At 41.9% G+C, this 24,348-nt stretch overlaps 1 protein-coding gene across 3 annotated transcripts in view; it reads left to right on the top strand.

The window, feature by feature from the left end:
- Positions 1-24,348, top strand: part of pvrl2l (PVR cell adhesion molecule related 2 like) — a 325,590-nt gene that overhangs the window by 174,549 nt on the left and 126,693 nt on the right. For 2 of the 3 annotated variants that reach the window (XM_031295583.2, XM_031295582.2), the window contains exon 7: positions 14,765-15,937. The exons of the other annotated variant lie outside the window; for it this stretch is intronic. In XM_031295583.2, the coding sequence (XP_031151443.1) occupies positions 14,765-15,396 (632 nt within the window). In that variant the 3' untranslated portion in view covers positions 15,397-15,937. Of the gene's footprint in view, positions 1-14,764; positions 15,938-24,348 lie in introns of those variants that run through there. 3 annotated transcript variants of the gene reach the window in all.

Below are 24,348 nucleotides of genomic sequence, written 5' to 3'. Positions count from 1 at the left end.
AGCAGTCTTTAATAACCTTGCAGACCATTGTGTGTCTTTCAATTAGCTAGCAGGGCTTGTTCAGGGCCAGTCGGGGTCAGACAGCTATCACAATCTGCAGCTAATCCACTATGGATTGATCAATGCAGAGAGAAGGAGAGGGGAGGGAAGGAGGAATGTAGGGGTGTATGTTTGAGGGAGACAGAGAGGAAAGGTTGGATACGTAAAGTTCTCTGGGCAGGTAAGAGAAGGAGACAGGAAGCAGGAGATGAAGGCAAGATCGACGAGAGAGAGAGTTAATAGGGCAGGAGAGAATCGAAAAGTAGCCTGGTCTCAGACCTTTAAATCACTGCCCACATCTCCGGTTTGTTCAGTGATTTATATACAGTAGGTCAGGTGTTGTGCCCATTGACGGCAGTTTCTAGTAGTTGGAGAATGGAGAGTCGTCCAATCAAAAATGTAGTAGGGATGTGTATCTGTTAATGCTAAAAAATGAATTATAAAATACTAGAATACTGTCTCAAGATAGAAATTAGGAAACCAGGTGAGACCAATTTCCTTTATGCATTTTAGTAGAAGTTTCATTATGACATTAGCCCCTCTATTGGCCAGGCAAGGTTCACTTGTACAGATTCACCACTTTAAGTTCAGTCTTTGTCTAACACGAACACAAACGTGTAAATCGATTGCTTTTTGTTTGTTGTAATTACTGCTAATTACCGATGTCTTGTACCATTTTAGTTTCCAGTTTCCAGTAAAACCTGTTGCTTCCTTAAAGCACAGATTATTACTATGTACCATATGCCCTAAAAATACTCCGACCTGTTGTGCTGTAAAGCATTCAAATGTCTGCCAACAAACTGTGCCTGAAATCACTAATTCAATCATTCACTTCTCCCTACATAATAAACACTCAGTAGTTAACTCTATTGTGAGGAATAAATTCACATTTCTGGCTGACTTGAGGTAGGAGGGGTTTACTGTTGATCCTACATATAGACCCAATCACAATGTTTGTTTACAATACCTTCCGTTAGGTTGGAGACTTAATTTACCTGTTGGGCCACATACTGAAAGGAAATGACACCACCCAAAAGAATTTATTACAGTTGTCTTGTGATTTGTTAATTGAGTTTTCTTGTGATCAGCGTACATCTAGCTAAGCTGGCGACGATGCCGGCTGTCTGAGGCTATTGTGTTGCTAATACAACATCCAGTAGCCTACAGTTGGGCAGCTGTTTACTCTTTTACTTTCAACTCGTGCACATTCATTAGATGAATTACTTAAAACCTACATGCCAGCAAAGGACATAATATACTGTAAGCCTTTCACACAGCAATGCAAAGACCACACATACAGCAGACATTTTAAAGGCCCCGCTTGGAGTCACTGTGCAAAAAACATCAACAACTCTCATATAAAAACTCATGATATAAGCATGAAGTAATTCTGGGATTGGGGAGCATTATTGCTGTCTTGATCTTTGCTTTTCATTTCTGCCCTCCTGATCATATTCATGAACAGGGCACGAGGAGAGGAGAGGAGAGGAGAGAGGTGGATAAAGGAGCAAAAAGAGCAGTGGTTTTAGAGAGCGGCCTTAATCCTCCACACTGAGTTTGCTGTTTTTTTCTCCCTCCCTGGCACCCCAATCCTCCCTCCTCTTCTCCCCCTACCCCCTCTCTCTTTTTTCTACTGTTTGGAAAGGATGGAAGTGATCCATCTGCAATGAGCAAAGGCACGCAAGCACATATTCATTTCCCTCTCTCTCATTCTCTTTCCCCCCTCGTTCTTTCTACTCTCTTGGGCCCCTTTAACCCCACACTCCCCTCCGAACTCCCCCCTTGCCTTTCACTCTCCTCTTCCACGGTCCAGATTTGCTTAGAAATGAGTCACCCAGCCACAAACCGCCCCATTTAAGAGGGAGAGAGGATGGAGGGAGGGAGCGGCGGAGAGGAGGAGTGGAGGGTGACTTAGAGAGGGAGATGGATTGAGTGAGAGTGGGCGAGAGGGATGGAGACAGAGAGGGGAGAGGGAGGCTGATGGCTGTTTTTCACTCAGCTGGTTTTTGTTGATCAGTATCAACAGCCAAGGTCTGGATCCAATCAGCTTCCTGCATTCAGCCAAGCAGAATAGGACTAAAAATATATTTGACAGTGCACAACACTGGCACCCACACACACGCACACATTTACGCATACAGTATGCAAACAGCACTCAGTCAGTCACACAGTCATACACACACACGCAGCAGCAATGCAAATTCAGTGCATAATGCAGCACAGGCAGGGTGTAGAAGCAAGCACTTACCAGGGTTATGGATTATGATGTGTGCGTGTGCGTGTGCGTGTGCGTGTGTGTGCGTGTGCCTGTGTGTGCCTGCCTGTCTGCCCATGCATATTAGCTAGACTCTGCATTAAATTCTTGAAGCCGCAGACATGTAGGTGTGAGACATCACACTAATTACGCCGGAAGAGATGTAGCCGCGCCATCAATAATGTTCATTAAACTACTGAACCCCCTCATGTTGACATCTCTCTGTATGAGTGTGTGTGTGTGTGTGTGTGTGTGTGTGTGTGTGTATGAAAGCGACTTGTTCACACAAGCAATGAGTAAGCACCACAGTTGGATGATGGATCGCCACGGATTTGCATTAAATGCTTCTTTATGTGGACACGGCTGGCTGACGGGGGCTATTTTTTATCATCTCCGCTGGTTCAAAGTTTCAAGCGAGCACTGAGGATAGAAAATACAAACCATCATCACAGTCATAACTTGGCATCATTCAAATAATATACAGCTGAAATGTGTCAGTTGTTTTAAATCAACAAGGTAATTTGATTCTTTCCAAATCTGAGATGAATTCACACCACACATGGGTGGAGCGTTTTATTAAAACCATGACATGTTTACTCTTTTAGTACGGTTGGTTTGGCTATGTAGGACAGTGCCATTAAAACTCCATCCAAAACCCTCGAAAATAAGAGGTGATTCAAGAGCCATGTGGTGCAGCTTGTTAAGAAAACATAGTGTGTTCCAGCTGTAAGACTTCACCCCAAACTTTAAGGTTGTGGCGTATTTATACACTGATGTTGATACCTGACACCGAGCAGTTTCTCACCTCTGGAAAGCTGAGCATTAACAAATTTAACCCATGGGAAAAGGCAGCCTGGACAAATACTGTTTCTTCATGTGTCCTCACGGAGAGGGGGAATTATGGCAAGGAACTCACATTTTACTGGATTTGATTCACTCCTTTTCCAGTAATTTTCTAACCTGGCAGCATGCCTGCTTCCCAAAACTGTCCAATAAACAAGCTCGTTGAGAGTCTTGTGACTTTTCACAGTTCACAAGCTGTGGTGCTCTTGTCATCAGAAGAAGAAATGGAGGTGTGATTGCATCCTCAGGCAGAGATCTGGAAACAAACCTCCTTTCTTTCATATTACGGGTTTGTTTCGGTAATCACAGGCCACCATGCTGGCTCAGTGGGTAGTAAGTGCTCATTTGGAAAGTAGCAATCTGGGTTTGATTAAATCAGAGTTACAAAATGCATGCACCACTTGACTGAAGTCTTCTACCTGTAATAAGATTTAAAGGGTAATTGTAGAACTGTGTCTTGCAGACAGTTACGGCCCAGCATGACAGCCTTACAAGACATCCTGTGATCCGGAGGCTCTCAGCCCTTTTTAGGGTCACAGCACTGATCTTAGACGGGACACACATTTTCCAGGCCTACCTAATTATCCACTGCTTGAGGATGTCACACAGCCCTGTATAATCATGCAGTTGAAGGTAGAAAAATCTTATTATCTGCTGGCTGAAGAGACATTTTCATTACACCTTGGGATATGCGTGTGGGCTCAGGAGGGGAATGTTACCATGGCAAAAATATGCATCTGTAACAGAAGATTTGGATTGAAAATAAAAGCATTATTTCCTGGTGAACCCCTGTTTTTGATCTCCATAAGGCTCAAAGGTCTTTAAACCCTTTCAACACAAGCAAGAAAATGAAAGCCAGTCAAATAAATGCCTTTTTATATTGCACTACAACCTTGTATGGTCATGAAAGAACAGACATATATACAAATAAGCAAATACCTAGTAAATACTAAGTAAACATGTCAATATGAATTGAGCCATTTGAAAAGCTCGACCTGACCTTGAATGTATCTGAGATTGGATAAATATTTTAAATATAGTTGAGGATGCTCCACTTTGCAGCAAGTTTACTCGGCCCAGTCATAATTAAGTATCAGTCTGTTTTGTTAACGGTGGCATCATCGCTGCACAGCTAAAGCTAAGGCTGTTAATGGTTTCAGTTTGTACACTGTGACGTACACCGCAGGCGGTTAATATTGGGCTCTGAATTCATCTGACTGGTGTGATTGAATGTACTCCGAATCAATATCCAGTCCTGTTGCTTCCATTTTGTTGCCTTGCAGTGTGTTTTTATGGCCGCGTTTTACAACTGTACAGTTAATCTGCACTCAGTAAAACTCCTTGCTGGAGTTTATTCCCTCCGAGGGGGGGGCTTGTTTAACTATATTCGTGGGGTCCAAAAACCGGGAGTCCAGTATACTGGACCCCACAAGTTTAAAGGGCTGTTTGAGGGTTAAGACTTGGTTGTAGGATTAGGGATAGAATTAGGTTAATGTTAGGGTGAGTGTAAGGGTTAAGGTTAGGCATTTAGTTGTGATGGTTAAGGTTAGGGTAAGGGGCTAGGGAATGCATTATGTCAATGACAGTCCCCACAAAGATAGTGCCACAAACCTGTGTTTCTTGTGTTTGTTTGTGTGTGTGTGTGTGTGTGTGTGTGTGTGTGTGTGTGCAAGCTACATATCCAGTGCTAATACACATATTCACTGTTAAAAGCTTGTCAAATAGGAGTTAAGATGCTTTTGTATGTTCATACTCTGGTGTTTTGTGTGCATACATGAGCACAGGCTTGCACAAATATGTGTGTACAGGCTGTAAATTGTGTGCATTTACACTTTAGGCTGAGCGTAGTTATTAAGGTGAATTGAGCCAGGAGAAAAAATCTGCTATGTGTGTGTGAGTGTAAGAGTGTTAGTATGAGCAAATGTGTGTGCAGCAGCTGGATGCTAAATGAGCGTAGAGAGTGGAAGGTTGGGAGGCACTTAGGAAACCTCCTAAAGTTCATAACCCCTGCAGGGTGCCACAGAATAGGAAGAACTTAATTAGAGGTGTGTGTGGATTGCGTTGATGTGTGTGTTCTCATGCATATAGATGTAACTCCCACGCGTGCCTTTTGTAAGTTTGAATGTGTTTTCTGCAGAAAAAAAGCAGGGCAGATGAGCTTTCAAGGTGAAAAGGGGTAATGAGCTTGAAAGAGATGAATCCACCCATTTATCTCCACGTCCATTCATCCATCTATCCATCATGTATCCATCCAGTCCTTTATCCACACCCTCTTTCCCTCCCCCTCCCTTTCTCTCTCTCTTTCTGTCTCCTTCCTGTCTGTCTGCGCTCTTTAGTTTGCATCCCATCTGCTTGCTCTGTGTCAGAAAGCATCCATTTAAAATCCGGAGAGTCTCAGAGGAGAGTGTATAGTGAGGCTAAATGGGCCAAGAAAAATGCCAAAAACAAGATGCTTCAAAAAGTCATTCTGACTTTTTCCTCTCTCTCTCTCTCTCCCTTTTTCTATCTCTTTTTGTGTGGTTAACAGTTTAGTTATTCCTTTCTTCCTTTTTTCTTTCTTTTTTTTTTACCACCCTCTGATTATTTCCACGCTGATGAAAAGCGAGGGGAGAGAGCCGGAGATGAAAAGCGCCGACTAGAATCCGTGATGAAGAGACAAAATTGGGGGTGATTTAGGCAGGAAATTTCCTCCCTCACTGCGGCATCGAGGGGTTGCATGAGGAAGTGATTGAAATCGTCATGGAAACACCGGTGGTTGGATGCAGGAGGGGGATGTGTAAGACTTTGCTTGTGGGGCAAATGATGTGTGTGTGTGTCTTGTAAGTTTCTCTGTGTCATCAAGGGTAATTAAGCAGAGTGTGTGTGTGTCAGAGAGTTTGTGTGTGTGATGTACAAATGCTGTGGCTGGGTTAGAGATGTGACAAGGATAAACACTGAAGGCTTTTAGTGTCTAGTGGCTAATAGATGTTTTTGAGGTGTGTGTGTCTGTGTGTGTGTGTGTGTGTGTGTAATACTGCTGATCTGTGTGTATGAGTGAATGAATGGAGAGACATTTAGAGCATTCATCATTTATACAGTATGTGTGTGTGTGGATTTGTGGCTCTGTGTGTCTGTAAAGAGAATGTGACTAATTATGTTTGCATGTGTGTCTGCAGAGATTTCTGTGGTTGTATAGAGGAGAAATAAAGAGAAGCTGCATATCAAATGTTTTCATTGTGGTGCAACAGTTGCACAAATGGTGGCATAAAAAGGGACTAAAAGCCCCATTAAATGTAACTTCATTACTTCCTTAATGTGATGTATTTCCTTTTTAAACAGTAAAGGATCTTTCTAAACTGTAAACTGATACACGGAGACTGGCAGGAAAAAAATGGTGTCTTGTTTGCTAAAACATGTTATGCTGTTAATTAATTAAATTAATGTTAAGTCACTGTGACAGTATGAATTAAAGTCCCAGGTTGTCACGGCTACCATTGGGAGTTTTAGTGTTTAACTGTACATCAGATGTTATAACAATATTGTGTTAGCTTTAAGATTCCTTAAACATAAGTCAAAATGACAGAAGCTGTGTTTTATGTTACATGCTGTTACTGAATGTGTAGTATTTATTAACTTAACAGTACCACTTATTCGTTTGTGCATGAGTTGATAATTTGAGAAATTTCTGTGCACAAACCCGTGCGCACAGGTTAAAAACAGGCAATGAGATACAGAAAGTAAAGTTCAACATGTTGAAAAATATGCTAATTTTCTTTTTTTCCAAGACTTAAATGATCAATACCACTTTCATTTCTATATGTTAATTTCAGAGCTGGAGCCAGTACATAATTAGCCTAGCTTAGCATAAAGACTGAAAGTCTGAAGTGTGTACAAGTATGTACATGTTTAAATGTAAGTGTGTGTCCAGCACAATGTGCAGGTAAATGGAAGGTGGGAAAAAAATAATCTTTTCTGTTATTATTTTTTAGTATTACCGAACATGTGCAAGTACAGTTCTTTGTCTCGTTGTGCAATTGCACTGATAAAAATTTCAATGTTGCCTCGTTTACCTTAAATTGCTCATTCTATGTAAAGGGCTTTTATCCAGATTGCACTTAATGACTCATGTTCACATTTACTGTACAGTATATGACAACTTTAATGGCCCAGATGTACTTTACCATAGTCAAATTTAGAACACTACATGTTCCTGGAACATGGCACAGTTGGTGGGCTTTGTCATTTATGAATAAGTGCTAATCTGATTCAGTCAGATGCTGCATAAGTAGCACACTGTGCTTGATGTCACACAAGTGCACTATCATCAACTGGAAAATTGTAAACCATTATAGTCTTTATTGAAGCATGTCCTTCAGTTGGACCTCGTGTGTCTTTTTCATCATGTTTTGTTTGCACCTGTCTGGGTGGGGGGAACACAAGCTTATTTCTTAAACTCAATCCTTAAAAATACACCTTGTCAAAGTCAGCAGTAAATAATTTTTTTGAGGTTTCCCTCAAATCCTCTTGCTACTGTACATCTGTGAGTTGCCTCCGGGTCCCATTAACCCACCGTGATAACATTTAGTCTCAGCCTCACCTCCCCCACCTCCGCTTACATCTGCTAGGATTAGGAGCCTTTGCCTCCCAGACACACTGCTTTGGAAAGGTACATCATGACTTCATTATTTTTACTGTACAGTAGTTTGTTTATGGCTCAATATTACAAGACATAACACAAACACCATTTGAAGCTCATGTTGGTTATTTCTACCCAAGAAGCAGCATAGGAGGGCTCCAGACTGCGACCATTTTTTTGAGACAGTGCGAGTCATTTTTAAAACTACTCGCACATGTGCGACCTGCAAATTTTTTTTATTTCATGTTGAATAGGGGGAGAGAGCGAGTCTGCCAGAGTTGCCAATGTGTGTGTGTGTGTGTGTGTGAGAGGGGGCGGTCCGTGAGGGATTATTCAACTGCGTGGGTAGTTGATATCCTTGATGTTCCACTTCCAGGATTGCTCCGTTGCCGCCGAAAAATCTGCCGGATTTCACTCATTTAGGCCGGATATCCGTTGCCTTGGGCTTCCTTTGTGTTGGCATTTTAAACTCTGGTCGATTTATGAGGACTATGGATAACCTTTTCTCAGATCTCTGCAAGGTAAATCCAGACAGCTAGCTAGACTATCTGTCCAATCTTGAGTTTTCTGTTGCACGACTAAAACAACTTATAAACATACACATGTTCCACCAAAACAAGTTCCTTCCGAGCCTATTTTGCAGCGGCACCGCCCAAAACGATTGTGATTGCTTTAAAGAAATGCCAATAAACCAGAGCACGTTTGCCTCCCATCCCCGAATGCTATGTGGAGTAGCCAGACCCTCCTTTAGCGCGCTTTGGAGGAGGGTCTGGCAAAGCGAGATAACTGTGTGGGTAACGCCATCTACACTTGTGTGTCTCGCTTTTGTAGCCTCACGCTCTTCGTCCACACATGCTGTTGCACAGCGCTGTTGATACCTTGTTTCCATGAAAATCATGATGTTGTGATGTGAAAAATTGCATTGCAGTTCGATTTAAGGTGTGCACCCTTACATTTTCTGCCTGTGCCCCTAACATGTTTTAGTTAGGGGCTACAGTAAAAAAAAAGTTAGTTGTGAATAGGATTTTTTGTTTGTATATGTAGACAATTCAGATGCAGAGTACTTCTGGAGGCAAAGATAAACCAAAGGTCAAATGTGTTTAAAACAGGCTGAGTCTCCATTTGGTTTGAATTTGGAAAAAAACGACAATACTTGCAGTATAGAGAAGCCTGCACTTAAAACAGAAAAGGTAATTTTACACTGATGACGGGATAATGGTGATGGGGCACTTCTGCTCCCTGTATGTCAGATGGAAAAAAAGTATTAACTGACTTTCTAAGTGCAAGCTATTCTCTGTCTTTTCACCCTTCATGATCATGGCGTTCATAATCGTGGAAGGTCGGCAGTAGGAAGTCGGAAGTATTACCTTACTATTACCTTTTTAGCTGATGGCAAGAATGGTTAGTCAGAAACTCAAAACTTAAAAAAAAATAACTTTGTTAACAAGCTGAAGTAATGAGTTATAATTGGGCCTTTAACCAAAATCAGAACATTTTGATTCAAAGTGGATTTGGCTGCTCAGTACGAAGATTCGACCACTAATTACTTTTGTTGTCATATAGACTAACGATATCTGGCAATCAGAAAATCCATTGCATTCAGTGATGATTTCGACAAATACTAACAAAACAAAGTCAAATGCTCTTCTTCTGCGGCGGCGCCGAGACCAAAGTCAATTTGGGGACGTTTTTGAATCATTTACAATCCCGTAATTGTCTCCATCTGTTGAAAGCCCGACCGAGATTGACTCGGTTTCACCCGTTGTCTTTCACTTTCCCTTTTAGCTTTTAGTTGTTCTTTGTTTAATTTCCTTCTTTTCTGTGATGGCCCTGTCCCAGTATCAGCCATAAAATAACGGATCACTTCTAAAATAACATTAAAATACAATTAGGCCTATATAAAGAAATGCCCTACTACCTTTTACCTGGCTGGATACAATAACACAGGAGTTGTTACACCGAAATCTGTGACCCGTCAGAATGTGTGCTCTGTAGCGCCGTCTACCTGCCGTAAATCATTTTGGGACTTCGCGGGGAAAATCGGACCTTTTCCGAAACATTTAAAAGTTACATATAGTAACTTTAATGTGATACAGAAAGTCGACTCCTCTGTCTAAATGGGTGCTCTTTGTGAAGGAGAGATGACTCGTCCTTTTGTATTTTGCCTTCAAGTATAAGGTGTTTTGATGTTTTATTCGAGGGTACATTTTTGTCTTGTCCTTGACCAAAAGCTGCGTTTATAATGAGAATTCCTACTGTGGAGCTTTTAGAGTCACCGCCTCTGGCTTGTTATTTGACTGTGGAAGCAGCTCTCTGTGTTTTCAGGACGAATTTCACTTTCTGAGAACGATGCATGAAAAGACGAAGGAGAGAAGTGGTGAGGGAGATCAACAAAAGATTATTAAGATTTCCGTATTTTCATGCCCCGTAGACTATTTTCTCTCCTCTCTCCACCCTTCTCACTCTTTGCACCTTGCCTCCTCACATCCCAAATCTTCTCATTTAGATTATCCCTACCGCAGTGAATCTAACTGTAGTAGTAATAGTTTTCACAGGCCTCTCTCTCTCTCTCTCTCTCTCTCTCTCTCTCTCTCTCTCTCTCTTTCTCTCTCTCTCTCTCTCTCTCTTTCTCTCTCTCTCTCTCTCCCCTAATCTCATCCATGTACATGACACTAATACAGAGACTGATATAAGCTCTCCTGCCTCTCTCTTTGACATTCATCACCGTGCTTCTTAATGTATGCAGGCTGCTGCTCTTGATGAGAAATAAGGATGACAAGCATGGCCTATTTTCTTGCTAACGATAGTTTCTCTGCTTTTCTTTTTTTTTTCCACTCCCCAGAAAATATGTTCACAGAACAGTGTTTACTAAAGCATCTCGTTGGGCGGTTGACAAGGATTTGACACTGCCGTTGATATGGCACATTTTTGTCAGAGCAAATCCACGATCCTTTAGTGTTTCTAGATTGTAATAAGGGATGTCAGTAAAAGCCTGCAGAAACCTTGCATCTGATAAAAGATGGTTTTCTACTGTACATAGATTAGTCCCTCCAGAAAAACGTGATTATACGATCGCATAATTCAATGCATAATCAGCCAAAGTCCGCATATTTAGGCGGGGGCCACATTTTTTCAAATGCGCCGCACTTTCGCCGCATAAATTGCAGATTTCCGCGCAAAATATGCAGGGCTTGCATGATTTCATAATCCCCGCATTTTCGTTGCAAAAAAGTCACATATATCTTAGCAGAAAGTTGAAAAATGTTGCGTTTACTTCACACAAGAGCAGCCATTTTCCCCTGTTGCCATGGGAACGTTATGAAGTGACGTAATTACGCGACGTGAACATCATCGAGAAGCTGCAAACCCCGTGATGAAGCCATGATGAAACCGCAGTTTTTGCAAGTTCCCGCAATTTCATTGCATAAAATTGCATAAATATCCCGCATATTCCATCACATTTTTAAGAAAACGTGCCACATAATCAAGGATTTTTGCCCGCAACAATCACAAAACAACTCTGCATTTTTCTGGAAGGACTGATAGATGTATTTTTTAGCATTTTCTAAAGGCATTACACATCACATGGTGTCATGATTGACTTCTGTGTCGCCCGTCACCTGCTCCCATTGATTTGCATTCGGACTTCGTAATCATGATTAACCCAATGTGCCCATTTCACAGTAACAAAAAATTTAATTAAATCAAAGTTATACGAACTGGCCTGTCAAGAAACAGTCCTATCCTAAATGAATATTTGGACATTTTTGAAAATACGCTGATGAGTCTAATTGCCAAGATAAGAGAGAGTAAATTGAGAAGATCAATATCAAGCTTACGTTAAGTATGGAGCTGGAGCCAGGAGGCCATTACCTTAGTTTTGCAAAAAAGACCAGCATAAGGAAAGAGCCAGACAGCCTGGCTCTTTCCGAAGATCAAAAACATGATTACCAACACCTTTTAAAGGTTCTATATATGATATTTTGAACATCAATATAGCAGAAAACAACTGTTTTCTATGTAAATATATAATAGAGAATGAAGTCACACTCCCTCTGTGTGTGTTGTCTTTTCTCTGTTTGGTAGCTGGGCTAGTGGTGCATGCATGTTAGTGCATGTGAGTCCCTCCCTTTAAAAACTGTTGGACCTCCCTGGTTTGTAAAGATAGTAAGAGAGTGACCTCCCACACAGCATTGTAAAAGCGAGATGGCAGCGTGCATTTTGAAGCGTTTAGCTGAAGGCGACCTGCCAGATTTTCCTCCACTGAAGAAAACACGTTCTTCAGTCGGAAAGGGTTTCGGTAGCTAGCATTCGCAAGATTGCTAGCAAGCTAATAATTACGTAACATGGATTTAGGTCACTTGGCAGATTGAAGGAATAGCTCCTTACCAAGCTGAATATGTTACTAATGTTATTAAATTAATTCTATACAGGGTACCCACGGGGTCTTAGAAGTCTTAAATATAATATTCGAAAAATAAGGCCTTACAATTTTCTTTAGAAAGCCTTACATTTTGTTCACAAAGGTCTTACATTTGTCTTGTCCTTTCATAAGATTAAATAAGTCCTTTATTGTTTCGTCACAAAGCATGTATGTATTGAGTACTACAATAAAATGTTGTATTAAGTTCAAGTACTTGGTAAACAATTATTTTTATAGCCTAAAATCCTTTCCGATATTTCATAATATCCTACATACTTTTGCCAGTATTACATTTTATTCTTAATGGTATTACATTTTTGTTTTTTCAAGTCTTAAATGTAACTTGTGAAAACCTGGGGGTACCATGTCTATACTGTAAAGATCAATATTCTAACTAACAAAATAATAGCCAAGATGTACGTTGTTCACAAAAGGGTAACTGTTCCGTTGTTCTTTGGACTTTGAGATTGGAGGATAATCATGCTGCTGCTGCATGTGACCCATGATTTATTGAAGAATGAGCATGCCAGCTGTAATGGGCTTTTGTGGGAAAATTGTTCTTTAAAGCCTTTACAGAATGATAGATTTTTAAAGCACTCTATTAACAGAAGAACGACAGCCACCAAAGACCCACCACAAAAGGCCATTATTCAGCTGTCTCTCACCCAGTCTCTTGATAAAGTACAGTAACCACTAATTCCTAAATATAAATGGCACAATAAATATAAATAACATTTTGGCTCACACGTTGTATTTCCTTGCCAGTCTGTAAGTTTGCAGAGAGGGAGAACTAGGACAGGCAAAGTTGGATTCTTCACCGTTAATGCCTTCTGTCCCCTAATATAGACATCATATCCTGTCCCAAGAGCCCCGTCTGGTTCGCCCAACACGTCTGTCTCACCCTGGCATAACCCTCCTGCATCCCCATGTGAGACCAGAGCAAGAGAGTGTTTGAAATCTTAACTCTCCTCTCTGCTCGCCTGCTCTCCTCCCTCTATAAAAACCTCTCCCTAGTTTTCTCTCCTCTCGCTCACTTCCTCTCCTCTTTCATCTCCTCTCTTTTTTTTCCTCCTACACCATCAGAATGAACAATTTGTATGAATCCCAGGCTTTCAATCCAGGCTCACTTATACTAGTTTTGTTAACATAACTCATACTCGCCAGCACCGTGCAAATTATTGTTTGATGTCCAATGCGATTTCATTGAAAGAAAAAAAAAGAAGTCATTCCCTCACTGGTGCGTAACCCCACACAGTGCTCATTTCAGCCAAGCTCAGATTGTTTGATTGGCATTCACTGCTGTGTTTGTCAGAAGTGCTGGCAGAACCTGAAGTTATTTTCATAAAAACAGGAAGGGTTCAAATTTCCCTGCTGTTCTGCGTTCTGCTGCTCTTGCTGCACCCCAAAGAAAAACCAGCATGCAATTTACAGAAAAAAAGAAACATTAGCTGGCCTGGTGCAGCTCTACACTCTAGGCTCAACACTTCTCCTTGCCTTGTTTGACACTTTCTTTTCTCCTCTTTTTAGCCCAGCGTGAATCCACTCGTACAAATCCTACACTATCTCAGCCAGACCTCTTTTCTCTCTCATACTCCTGCAGAGAATCCTCTTAGAAATGACCTGGCATGAGTTTTGCTCCACAGTGTGAACCTTTTACCTTTGTGCGCTACTGATCAGTGAGATCTGGACTCGGTCCTGGGTTGACAGCAGGCCATCACTCTGCCCTGTGGTTTGACTAGCTGACCGATAAGAGAGGCATGGGGAGGAAGCGGTGGATGCAGAGGATGGGAGGATCAGAGGGAAGAAGGGGGTGACAGACAGTTATAATTAGGGGGCTGGGGAAGAAACAGAGGGTAAAATTGGGAGGGCCCGAGGGATGCCGAACATTGTGGCACTTTCCAGGCGCGGCTGTGTGCTCTTTTCCACTGAACCTCTTCTAATATTTTCCTCTGCCCGTCTGTCCTGTGTGTCTGTCTCTTTCTGTCTGTGTGTCTTTGCTGGGCCGATACCTCTAACCCCTGGCAAAGGCAGCACGAGGCACAAAACAAACTGTTTTTTGCTAGTGCTGTAAACTCATTTCTCATTGTTTCAATCTTGGACTGAAACAAGAGTGGAGAGGCAAACTTGGCTCACACCAACATGAAGTATAGAACAAAGGACCGTTACAGTAGTAAAGGCTTTTCCCCAGCTGGCAAAGGGGGGCGGAGCGACAAAAACTGAAGTGCCAGCAGCTGGACAGACATGTGTTTTAGAGCAAAATGTCTGCAAAATGCAGCGCAACAAGCCGCTGGGAGAGAGTGAATGAGTCCTATTCAGCCTGATCCCAGCAATGACTGACTGCACCCTTACCAAGGGATTACACTGAGAAGAACATTACTACACACTTGTAAGAGGATTGTAACACACGTAGAGGATGACACTACTACTATCATTACAGCACACAAAAACAATACAAGAAGAACTGTGTGTACCTCCTCCAAAATTGAGCAAGACTTCCTTAAAAAACAGCCATCAATTCCTGCCCTTTTTTTTTCTTTTCCTCCCCCCATTTTTCCACCCCTCCTTTCAACCCCCTTCATCCCCTCTGCAGAAGCCCTGGAGGATCCGTCAAGTGCCAGCGTTGTGGCGGTCGCCGTGATCGGCTCACTCCTGGCCCTGCTATTGGTTGTCACGCTCGTTGCCGTTCTCCTGACCCGGAGTCGCCGGCGGCAAAGGCGTGGCTTCCCCAGCAGCGGGGACTCCATAGCAGCCGGCAGCGGTGGCAGCAATGGCGGAGACTATGGCAACAAAGCCTCCCTGCTCTTCAGTGGGACTGGCAATAATGGCAGTAAGAACGGGACGGGTGCGAACAACAATGGGCCCGTGCCCATCTACACGTACCGCGAGGGCTGCGACGCCACGGGGACTCTAACGGAAAAGGCCAATAATTACCACCATCATCATCTCCACCATGCCTCGATGGGCAACCCCCCCTCCGCCCACGACATCCTCCTTAGTGGCGAGATAGACGAAGCTGAGAGGAGGAAGTTCGACCTGGATGACAGCATGGAGGAAGAGTACGACAGGTTTGGAGGCATCGGGGGAGGCGGGGACATGCTACCTCCAGCCTATCACGTCCGCAGAGGCCATGGCGGGGAAGAAGAAATGGAGGTGTACCTCGACGACGACATGGAGTCTCAGAGAGACGGCTCTGTCATTTCCCGAACTGCCATTTATGTCTGAGGACGGAAGAGAGGGCTGGAAATAGGGAATGGAGATGTGGATGGAAGAAGAGGGGGGAGTTAGAGCCAGCCTTCTTCCCCACCAAATAAATCAACATCGCTTCTATCAGCTAAACACCTTCCTGCTTCACATTCAACCTGATTAAAGAGATGGCATCAATTACATCCTCTCTGCTTGGCACTGACTGTATAATATTATAAAAGAGGATTAAAAGAAAAGTGATAAAAAGAAAAAGTCAAGTTGAAGCTGATGAAGGAAAATGTGTTACGGCAGTAGTGGACTGTGGCTGAATATGTGACTGTGTTTTATCATGGAGACGGATTTCGTTCGGTGTCAGCCAAATAAAACAAAACGAAAAGAAGAAAAAAATGACTGCAAAAAGCCAACAAAAACCACAGCAACTCTGATGCGACGCTGCTTGATGCTACGTTCTTGTTTCTTCAGCTTTGCTAGTGTGTGATTGTGTTGAGTGACTACATTGTTCGTGTTTTATACCTTAGCAGAACCATTCAAATATCGCCTTCCTGTTTCAAAATAAATTGGAAAAAAACCCTTCATCAACATGTTGAACTCCACATCAAACTGTCCAAATGGCTTCTGTGGATAGTGCCACTGTGCTGCGCACTCTTCTGACAAGCCTGAGACTTCACCCCAATCGTTTAAAAACTTGAAAAGCCAAACTTGTCGCCTTGGCAACAATGATGGAGTTTCTGTTCATCCCAGTGACAACTTTTTTTTCGGGCTTACGCTTCGGGCTACGTACAGTGACTCTGGATTCCTGCCCCACCCTGTGACACCACCTGGATTCCTGATGGGTGCCACTGGAGCGAGGGCCACTAAACTGAGAAACATAAAAGACTTAACAGTATGTGCTAATGTGTGGCTGGCTGTGGTGTTAATGATGTGCATCATTTATATATTGGGCGCCATCTCACTATAGCACAGTTGTCGTCGTTGTTGTTATTGTTCTTGTTGTAGATGCTGTTGTTGTTTTTTGATGTTGTGTAATGGTGTTGATCTCGCTAAGGACTAGACACACCGGGATCCTTGGGGGTTTCAGACAGTACCACATTGGGTCGGTAATGACTCATTTAATGGGTAAAAACTCTACCGACTCTAATTTTTCCCCCTTTTTAAATCTCTTCTCATTTCCTCTTTCTTCACTCCTCTGCCTTTCTTTTTCTTCTTTCTGTTCCACATGCATCCTGCACCATTTGTGTGTTTTGCTGACGCTCTGTCCCACATACATTACATCTCTCTCTCATGCTGCTCTTTCTTTATATACATAATGGGCGGCTTAGAAGAGTGCTGCAATGACTGTGTGCAGGGAGAAGGGGATAACTTGTATTTATATTCCTATCTGGGTCGCATTCAGCGAGGCAAAATATTCACCAGCTTTGTTGGAGGCTGCTGTATTTCATGTATTCATTTTCCATGTCCTGCAGAATGTTCTTAGGCTATGTACCAGATTATTCCATGTTCTGTATTCTGATTGGATGGAAAAACACATTTAAAGAGTGGAAGTGAAACAGGCTAAATGAAATCCCAAACTCCCAGACCTTTGTTTCTTGTACACTGACAAAACTGTTTCTCTTAAAATACGTGACAACATCTGCTGACAAGGTGGGCTTGTTTGTCTCTCACTGAACATTAAGATAGTGGACTGCAAAACTGGATTGGAAAGTTGCAATTTTTAATTTTGATGATTTGGAGACTGAATGATAGGTAATTAATTAACGGTACTTCTTTGAATAGATATTAATTGCGACACATTTGCTAATGCATGACGCAGCTCTTATGTTTCTGGAACACATTTGCCTTATTGAGTCCCAGCTTTTTCCTACTCATCGTTTTTTTCAATTTCTCAATTAACTGTTAAATTATATCACTTGTCTATTTGATGTCGGAATGATTGTGAGGTGACACAGGGAGGCTCTGGGAAGGGGAAATCTCTGCATCACAGGCAAACTTCCTTGGAGATGTTGAGCCTGTTAAAGTTAGGAAAAAGAGATGTGACCAAGGCCACAGTTAAAATGAAATGAAATAAGAGCAAACTAGACTGGTGTTGCATGCTTCAGCAGCTGAACTGAGCACACACTCTGCTTTACAAGATCACTATGCTATGACACATCATAACCACACACTTACCTACTGTAGACATGGAGTGTTTGATCGAGCAACCTTTGTGACTGAAGTCACTTTGCAGTAGAGGGTACTGTGAGTAAAAATCGACAATAAAACAGTGTGGTATATATTTACAGTTTTGCATAATGTTAGTTCAAGTAATATTTTTGAGAAAGGATTTGAAAAGGGAATCTTTAAGTGCGTAAACAGGCCTGTTTACCGAAAATGGTCTCATACTCGTATTATAAGTCTCGTCCCATTTCATTCATTATGCCTCATTAAAATGTAACAATATATTGTGATAATAATTAAGATGTTATTACTCAAAATGAATTCAGTGATTTCAAGATCTGAACACAGACTTGTCCATGAATTGAAAGCTGAGATATTTCAAATCTGAAATTCAAAACCTCAGTTGATCTATCTTCTTGTGTTAAGGAAGTGGGTTTCAGTCCTGAGCAAGTCCCTTGTTGTTGATTGTTGTTGAACATTATATAGTCTGCTATTCTGTAAATGAGACAGTTATATCTGCTTAGTTACAATACATTTCAGTGGAGACATTTCATAACATTTCACAGTGTTTGGACAGGTTGCCAATTAATCTCAGAGTAACTGTCAAACAGCCATACTGTAACTTCTGTTGCCACACGTGTCACATGTTGTACTGTAGGACTTGTTTATTGTATCACTGCAGTACAGTTTGGTAAAGTAAAGTATTGAAGTGTGTTTTCAACTCTGCAGGGTGCATGCATGCTCCAAGATCCAGACGTTTGCAGGACAAAAAAAACCTCTATTGTTTACGTTTTCTCATTTAGATAAAAATGTATGGTGCAATGTCCAGGTTAAAATTTGAGCCTACAATTTAAAGATTATTTTTTTTGAAACGTGGTGTCCAAATGAAAGATATATTCTTTCCTTTTTGGAGTTTCAAATGTTATTGATTTTCACCCTAAAAATACAATCCATGACTTATTGGAGTCATCTCTCTCTAGCACATTTTCCTCTATTTGGCCTTTATACTCAGTACATCTTTTCTCCAAGGGTTTCTTGCAGCGGCATAATTCTAAACCGTCAACTGTGATCACAACTTTGGAACCTAATTAGTCCCAGAAAATCTTGTAGCGTGCATGTACCCATAGTGGGGAAACTCATCATCATTCATAACTTTTGTTTTTGCACAACCCATTTTCAATAAAAAAAAACCTTTCTGAAACAATTCTCTGTGGAAACAGCTGGTAATTAATTAAGCCGAGCTTAGCTATTTGTCTATAAATAATAAGACTTCCTTTTTCTTTCGTCAGCACATTTCAAAGCACAACGCAGTATAGTGCACCTGCTCTGGGATATTTAGCTTCCCCAATAGATCTGCTACAGGACATGTTTTAAGTGTTGCTAACTCATGGAGAAGTGCAGTCCCTTTGTCATAACAACCTCTCTCAAGTTCAAACACTCCCACACACCTGGAAGCTACCCATTACGTCACAGTTTTGCCTACCGTGCAGCACAACTGAAGGCCCCATTTACACCTGGTATGTGGTCTGTGTTATGTGTATCTGGATATGTTATCTGGATAAGGACATCTGCATTTAGTTCTGGTTGTTCTTGTACTTTGTAATCAACATGCAAATTAGTTAAATGTGATCTATTATATAGCATTTTCATGTTCATACTTGTATTTTGTGTTTGTAGTAGAACATACATGCTTAAATGTTCAAAAAACACTTTATTTCTCTCATACTGCCCATGGCTGCTGCACCTGTATTCACCCGCTCTGTTGGAGCGCCTGTCTCTTTAAGCCCCCCTCCTGAAAAAGCCCAGTCTGCTCTGATTGGTCAGCAGTCTGTGTCTCGCTCCTGTTGTTGTTGGCTCTCTACAGTCAGTGTCTGACTTCATGGAGTATACAGCAGGACTTTATACTGTGAAAAACACAAATAAAGGCTTATTAACCATAATATGACACAACCGGACACGTTTCAGCAGCAGTTTGACCCGAAATTGGGGAGAAATTAACAACATTGGCAGCCAAGATTACAGGTTTCCCTGGCGTTAGCATGCAGCTACTGTAGTTAGCAGTGCACAGTAATAGGAAATAGCAGCACTTTCTACTGTCAAAAATCGCAGATAAAGGATTCTGAACCAAATACTACATAACCGGACATGTTTTAACAATAATGTGACCCAGGAAATTAACAACAATGGCCAAGATGACATCTTTCACTGCTGCTAGCATATAGCTACATGTGTTACATGACACAGAGCCAAGAGTAGAAAAGACTGTTGAAAACTGAACGTTTTAGCAGACAGGGATTTCTCTGAAATACATTGACCTCATTATTTGAAGCTCTGGCCACGTTTAATATGAAAATCCAACAATTTAACATTATAGATATGACAGAAAATACGAAAAGGAATATTAATTCACCTTTAAGCGAGTCTGGTGGACCACATACTGCTACTTGTTGTTTTTGTCGTGTTTGCTTAAGCCAGCAGGAAAAGGCATAGTTTGATTACTTTTGAACTTGCTTGACAGATTTTGTTCATACTGTGTAGATTGCATTTTCACTTGGCTGAGATCCAATCTTAATGCAATCTGTGTACATTTACAACTTGCATTAACACGTGTTTTTTCTCATCCAGATAAGATATCCAGATGCATATCACATTTGTATGCCTTGCAGATGAAAATGGGGTCAAAAAGTTTGGTGCCTTCATTACAAAACATCCACTTCTTCAAAAGTAAAATATTTTATAATCTGGAAAAATGTGCTGTCAAAGAAGACATTTGTGAGTGGAATAAGCAAAAATGACTTAATGAGATAAAACTTCGGCGACTTTAAAACATATCTGACCTAAGAATTTGTAAGGACATGATATAAGCAGTAAAGATAAAGGTTCGTGGATCTTTTTTATTCGCTACATTTAGGAGAAAGGAGTTAAAAGGAGACTACAGAGAATGTTCTGAAAACCTTTCAAAAAAAATAATTCTTCTGTTTCTTTTATGTTGAGGAACTGTGCAAGAACGTTCAAATGCAACCTTGAAACACATCTGATGTACTAATTCAATTGGGGCTCAACAAGATTATGTATCTTCGATGAGATTAAATAACATTTGATCATCCTTAAATAACACTTTCTTGAATTTCCCTTTCTGTAGTGAGTAAAACGGACTGTAGAAAATGGGGTCATGCTGTTACAAGCATCAGTTACAAGCGTCCTCCTCTGATCTCTAGCCTGCTGCCCTGCCTCACATGGCGTGTGCTCTGGGAGGTTGCTATCCTGAACGCAACCCCTGTAAAGTCTTGTCCTTGCTGCCGTGTGTGTGGTGCCCATGCAAAGCAGAGGAAGCTGTAACAGGTCACTTGGCTCTGTCACGGGGAAAGAGACTGGAACGGAGGGAGGGGAGCATGGAGGATGAGGGTGGTAGCTTGGTACTCCATCTGGGGAATACCAAATAGGCTGGGAGAGAAAGGGAGACTTTTTCTTCTCAGATCAGAGAAATCGAGAGTTAAAAAAAGATGAGAGGCAGAACAGAAACTGAAACCTCAGCCCCTGCTGAGAGGATAAGAAGACATCACCGGGGTTTTTTGTATACCACCTGAGACCAAGAACCTTTGAAACACTGTCAATTATTCACCATCCAGCCTGGAGTAAGAGATGGGCAGATTTGTCACTTGTGGGGCCCAATTGGTTGGCTGCCGCAAAAGATGACAAAAGTATGTGGAGGTAATAACAAATTGGCAAGATGGGATTTACAGCTCCGGCAATGAAAGCTGGAGGAGGGATGGAATCCTCAGAGGAGTATTTTGAAGCGCTATGCCAACCCTGCGCTTGGCGATTGGCTGCTTCCACCCAACGGCAACTGACAGTCCTTTTCAACCCGGCCAATTAGTAAAGAAAATGGCTGTCCTGTTTAGCTTTCCTCAGCGCAGTCTATCTGCGACAGATCTTTTTAATTGTAAAGAAATGTTCAGCAGCGCTCCAGGGACCCCTGTGCAGGGGTGGAATTGTACATATCCATCTTTTTCATATTCCCTCTCTCTTTGCTCCAGCTTTAGCATCCAGTACAAGCTGTTCTCTCCATGTTTAATTCAGCAATAGGCATGAAAGTGTTCCACATTATCTCTCTGGTTCACTCTGAAGGAGGAGGAAGGCGGCAAGATAGAAAGAGAAGGAGAGAGAAGAGGATAGAGGGGAACGGAGTAAAGAGAGAAAGGAACAGAGAGGAGGAAGAAGAGGCCTATTAGTTATTGAGCTCGGCTTTTGTTGTTAATCCAGTTAAAGCTGAGGCTCTGCCAGGCCAGCTGAGACTCCAGCAAAGTTTCCTCCTCCCAACACTGGTTAGAAGAGGTCTCATTGTACTCTGTAACCAATTTACTTAAGGCAGCGCTGTCCTGCTTTCCTGCCTCTCAGGATACCTTCTTCTTCTCCCACTGTGCAGCTCTCGCAGTGTTCTGTGCTATACTTAGGGATGTAAATCGTCATGGAATTTTTTTTTTTTTTCGGTTGCCTTGTTATTTCAGATTTTGGGTATGCATGTTCAAATGGGTGTCTGCTATTATTTAATGTTATTCCTTTTCTTACCCTTTTTCTGATCTGTGCAGTTATAGCTATATCTCTGTATAACAGTGGTTCATAGCATTTGAATGGATTTGAAGCAGGCTGTTATTTAACACCAATAATCACATAAAAGGGGATAATGTGATCCTGGAATAGTTGACATTTACGCTTGGTTTCTTTTTTTTTTTTTTTTGGAAGTAAGTTTGATCAAGTTTGTACCTGTACTTCTACTGCTTGGATGCTTTCAACCACGTAACCATGACTTTTCTATTTACCTACCAGATCTATTTATTCTTCAGTGTTCCTCCTAAACTGTGGAATTTAATTCACAGTTTAAATCTTTCCAAATCAGCTGAGCTACTCTACAATGATTCCAAGTTCATCCTGACAACTGCTGAAATACCGTTTTGGGGTACAAGTACCCTCGGGTTGGGATTTACTGCTTTACAATATGTATGCACACTCTTCCCTCAGCTGTAGAACAGAAGAAATTGGGGGCACAGCTGCAGAGGAGGGTCTGGCTAGTCCACACAGTATTCCGGGATGGCTAAAAGCGTTTTTCCATTACATGGTACCTGCTCGACTCGCTTTTTCTGTTTTTCCATCATGAAAAAAAAGTCCCTGGTACTAGCCAACAGGTACTTTTTTTAGTATCACCTCTGTCGAGGTTCCAAGCGATACTAAAAGGTGACGTGAAAGGTGACCCACCATTTCTAAATAGTTTAGCCAGCGGTGTTTTTTTTGTTGCCTCCAGTTTCTTTTGAAACAAAATTTGTCTAACCAAAAAAAATCAAAAACAACACACCTTCGACGTTCTGTGTGTGTCGCGTTTCCTGCGGCGGCGCTTTGACGACCAGCCACTCTCGCCTCACACATGACGCGGTACTAAATCTGCAGTGGAAAATGGAGGACGGGGCACCGTGCCCGGGCCGAGCAGAGCTGGTACTAGCAGTGGGTACGCGCCAAAAGCGCCATACGGAAATACGGCACCTCTGCAAAATAGCCTCGGTATGGAACTTGTTTTGGTGGAACATATGTATGTCAAAGGTTGTTTTAGTCGTGCAACAGAAAACTCAGATTGGACAGATAGTCTAGCTAGCTGTCTGGATTTACCCTGCAGAGATCTGAGAGAAGGTTAACCATAGTCCTCAGAAATCCACCGGAGTTTAAAATGCCAACACAAAGAAAGCCCAAGCCTCAAGGTAAAGGATATTCGTGCCTAAATGATGAACATCCAGCGTAATTTCCGGCTTCACCAGAGCAATCCCAGAAGTGGAACATTGTGTATATAGACAACACTGCGAGTGACTTCTTTTTCATAGACTTAGCCACCCTGACGTCACCCATTGGTTTAAAGCCTCAAGTTTGGCAAGTTTGTTTTCTTGGATCAAGAAGTGACCATATTTGGACGAAAGGGGGAAGCTGGGGAGAAGCGAGGGGTGGATCTGATTGAAAACCTGAGGACACCGCAGCGGTGGCGACTTGTCAATCATACGGTACCCACGCCCTTCAGCATACCCTACTTTATTGTCTATTTTACTCTAAATGGGACCATAATTTACAAAATGAACATTATGCTGTATTAAAGATGACTTTAAACTACCGATTGAGACCCCAAACATGTTAGGAATATGTTTATTGAGGTATTAAATCAAGGGAGAAGAGGAGTCATTTTCTGATTGACTTAGACTATAAAACAGCCAGACTTCTTTCTGGAGCCAGTGGAGCCACCCCCCTGCTGGCCATTAAGAAAGATAGAAGGCAGGTTTAAGGCACTTCTGCAATGGATCGGTGGTAGCTGCTTGCTCCTTTCACATACAAGTCTGTAAACATGAAGATATTAATTATAGCCGCTTTAGGAAAGCAGGAAAAAATATAGCAGGTTGACATTAAGAAAGAGTGTTCCACACACTTCTGTCTGTCTGTCCGGCTGACTTTGTGCCTGTCTGTCTTTTTTTTTTGTCCTTGTCACAGCCTTCTTCGATTTTCAGACCCCTGTGTTCATTCAAGTCTTCAGTGTGAGTGGTGCTCAGCGGTCCTCCCTCTTATCAGGGTATAGAGTCGTCTTCTGTTCAGTCATTTCACACCACAGAAAAAAAGAAAAGAATTCTGGAGCTTTCTTTAATGGTCTGGGTCTAAAGAGTCCTTTATATCTGCTGTTTCTGACCCCCAAAATCCAGAATCGCAGATAGCTGAGCCATTAACGTGATTCAGAATTAATGTGGCAATGTATCAGCTGATATAATGCTGTCAGCTAGTGGCGCTATACTT

The sequence above is a fragment of the Sander lucioperca genome, chromosome 14 (genome assembly GCF_008315115.2).
Source record: "Sander lucioperca isolate FBNREF2018 chromosome 14, SLUC_FBN_1.2, whole genome shotgun sequence".
Lineage (NCBI taxonomy): Eukaryota > Metazoa > Chordata > Actinopteri > Perciformes > Percidae > Sander > Sander lucioperca.
The sequence above is the reverse complement of the archived record's forward strand: the minus strand, read 5'-3'. Positions and strand labels throughout refer to the sequence as shown.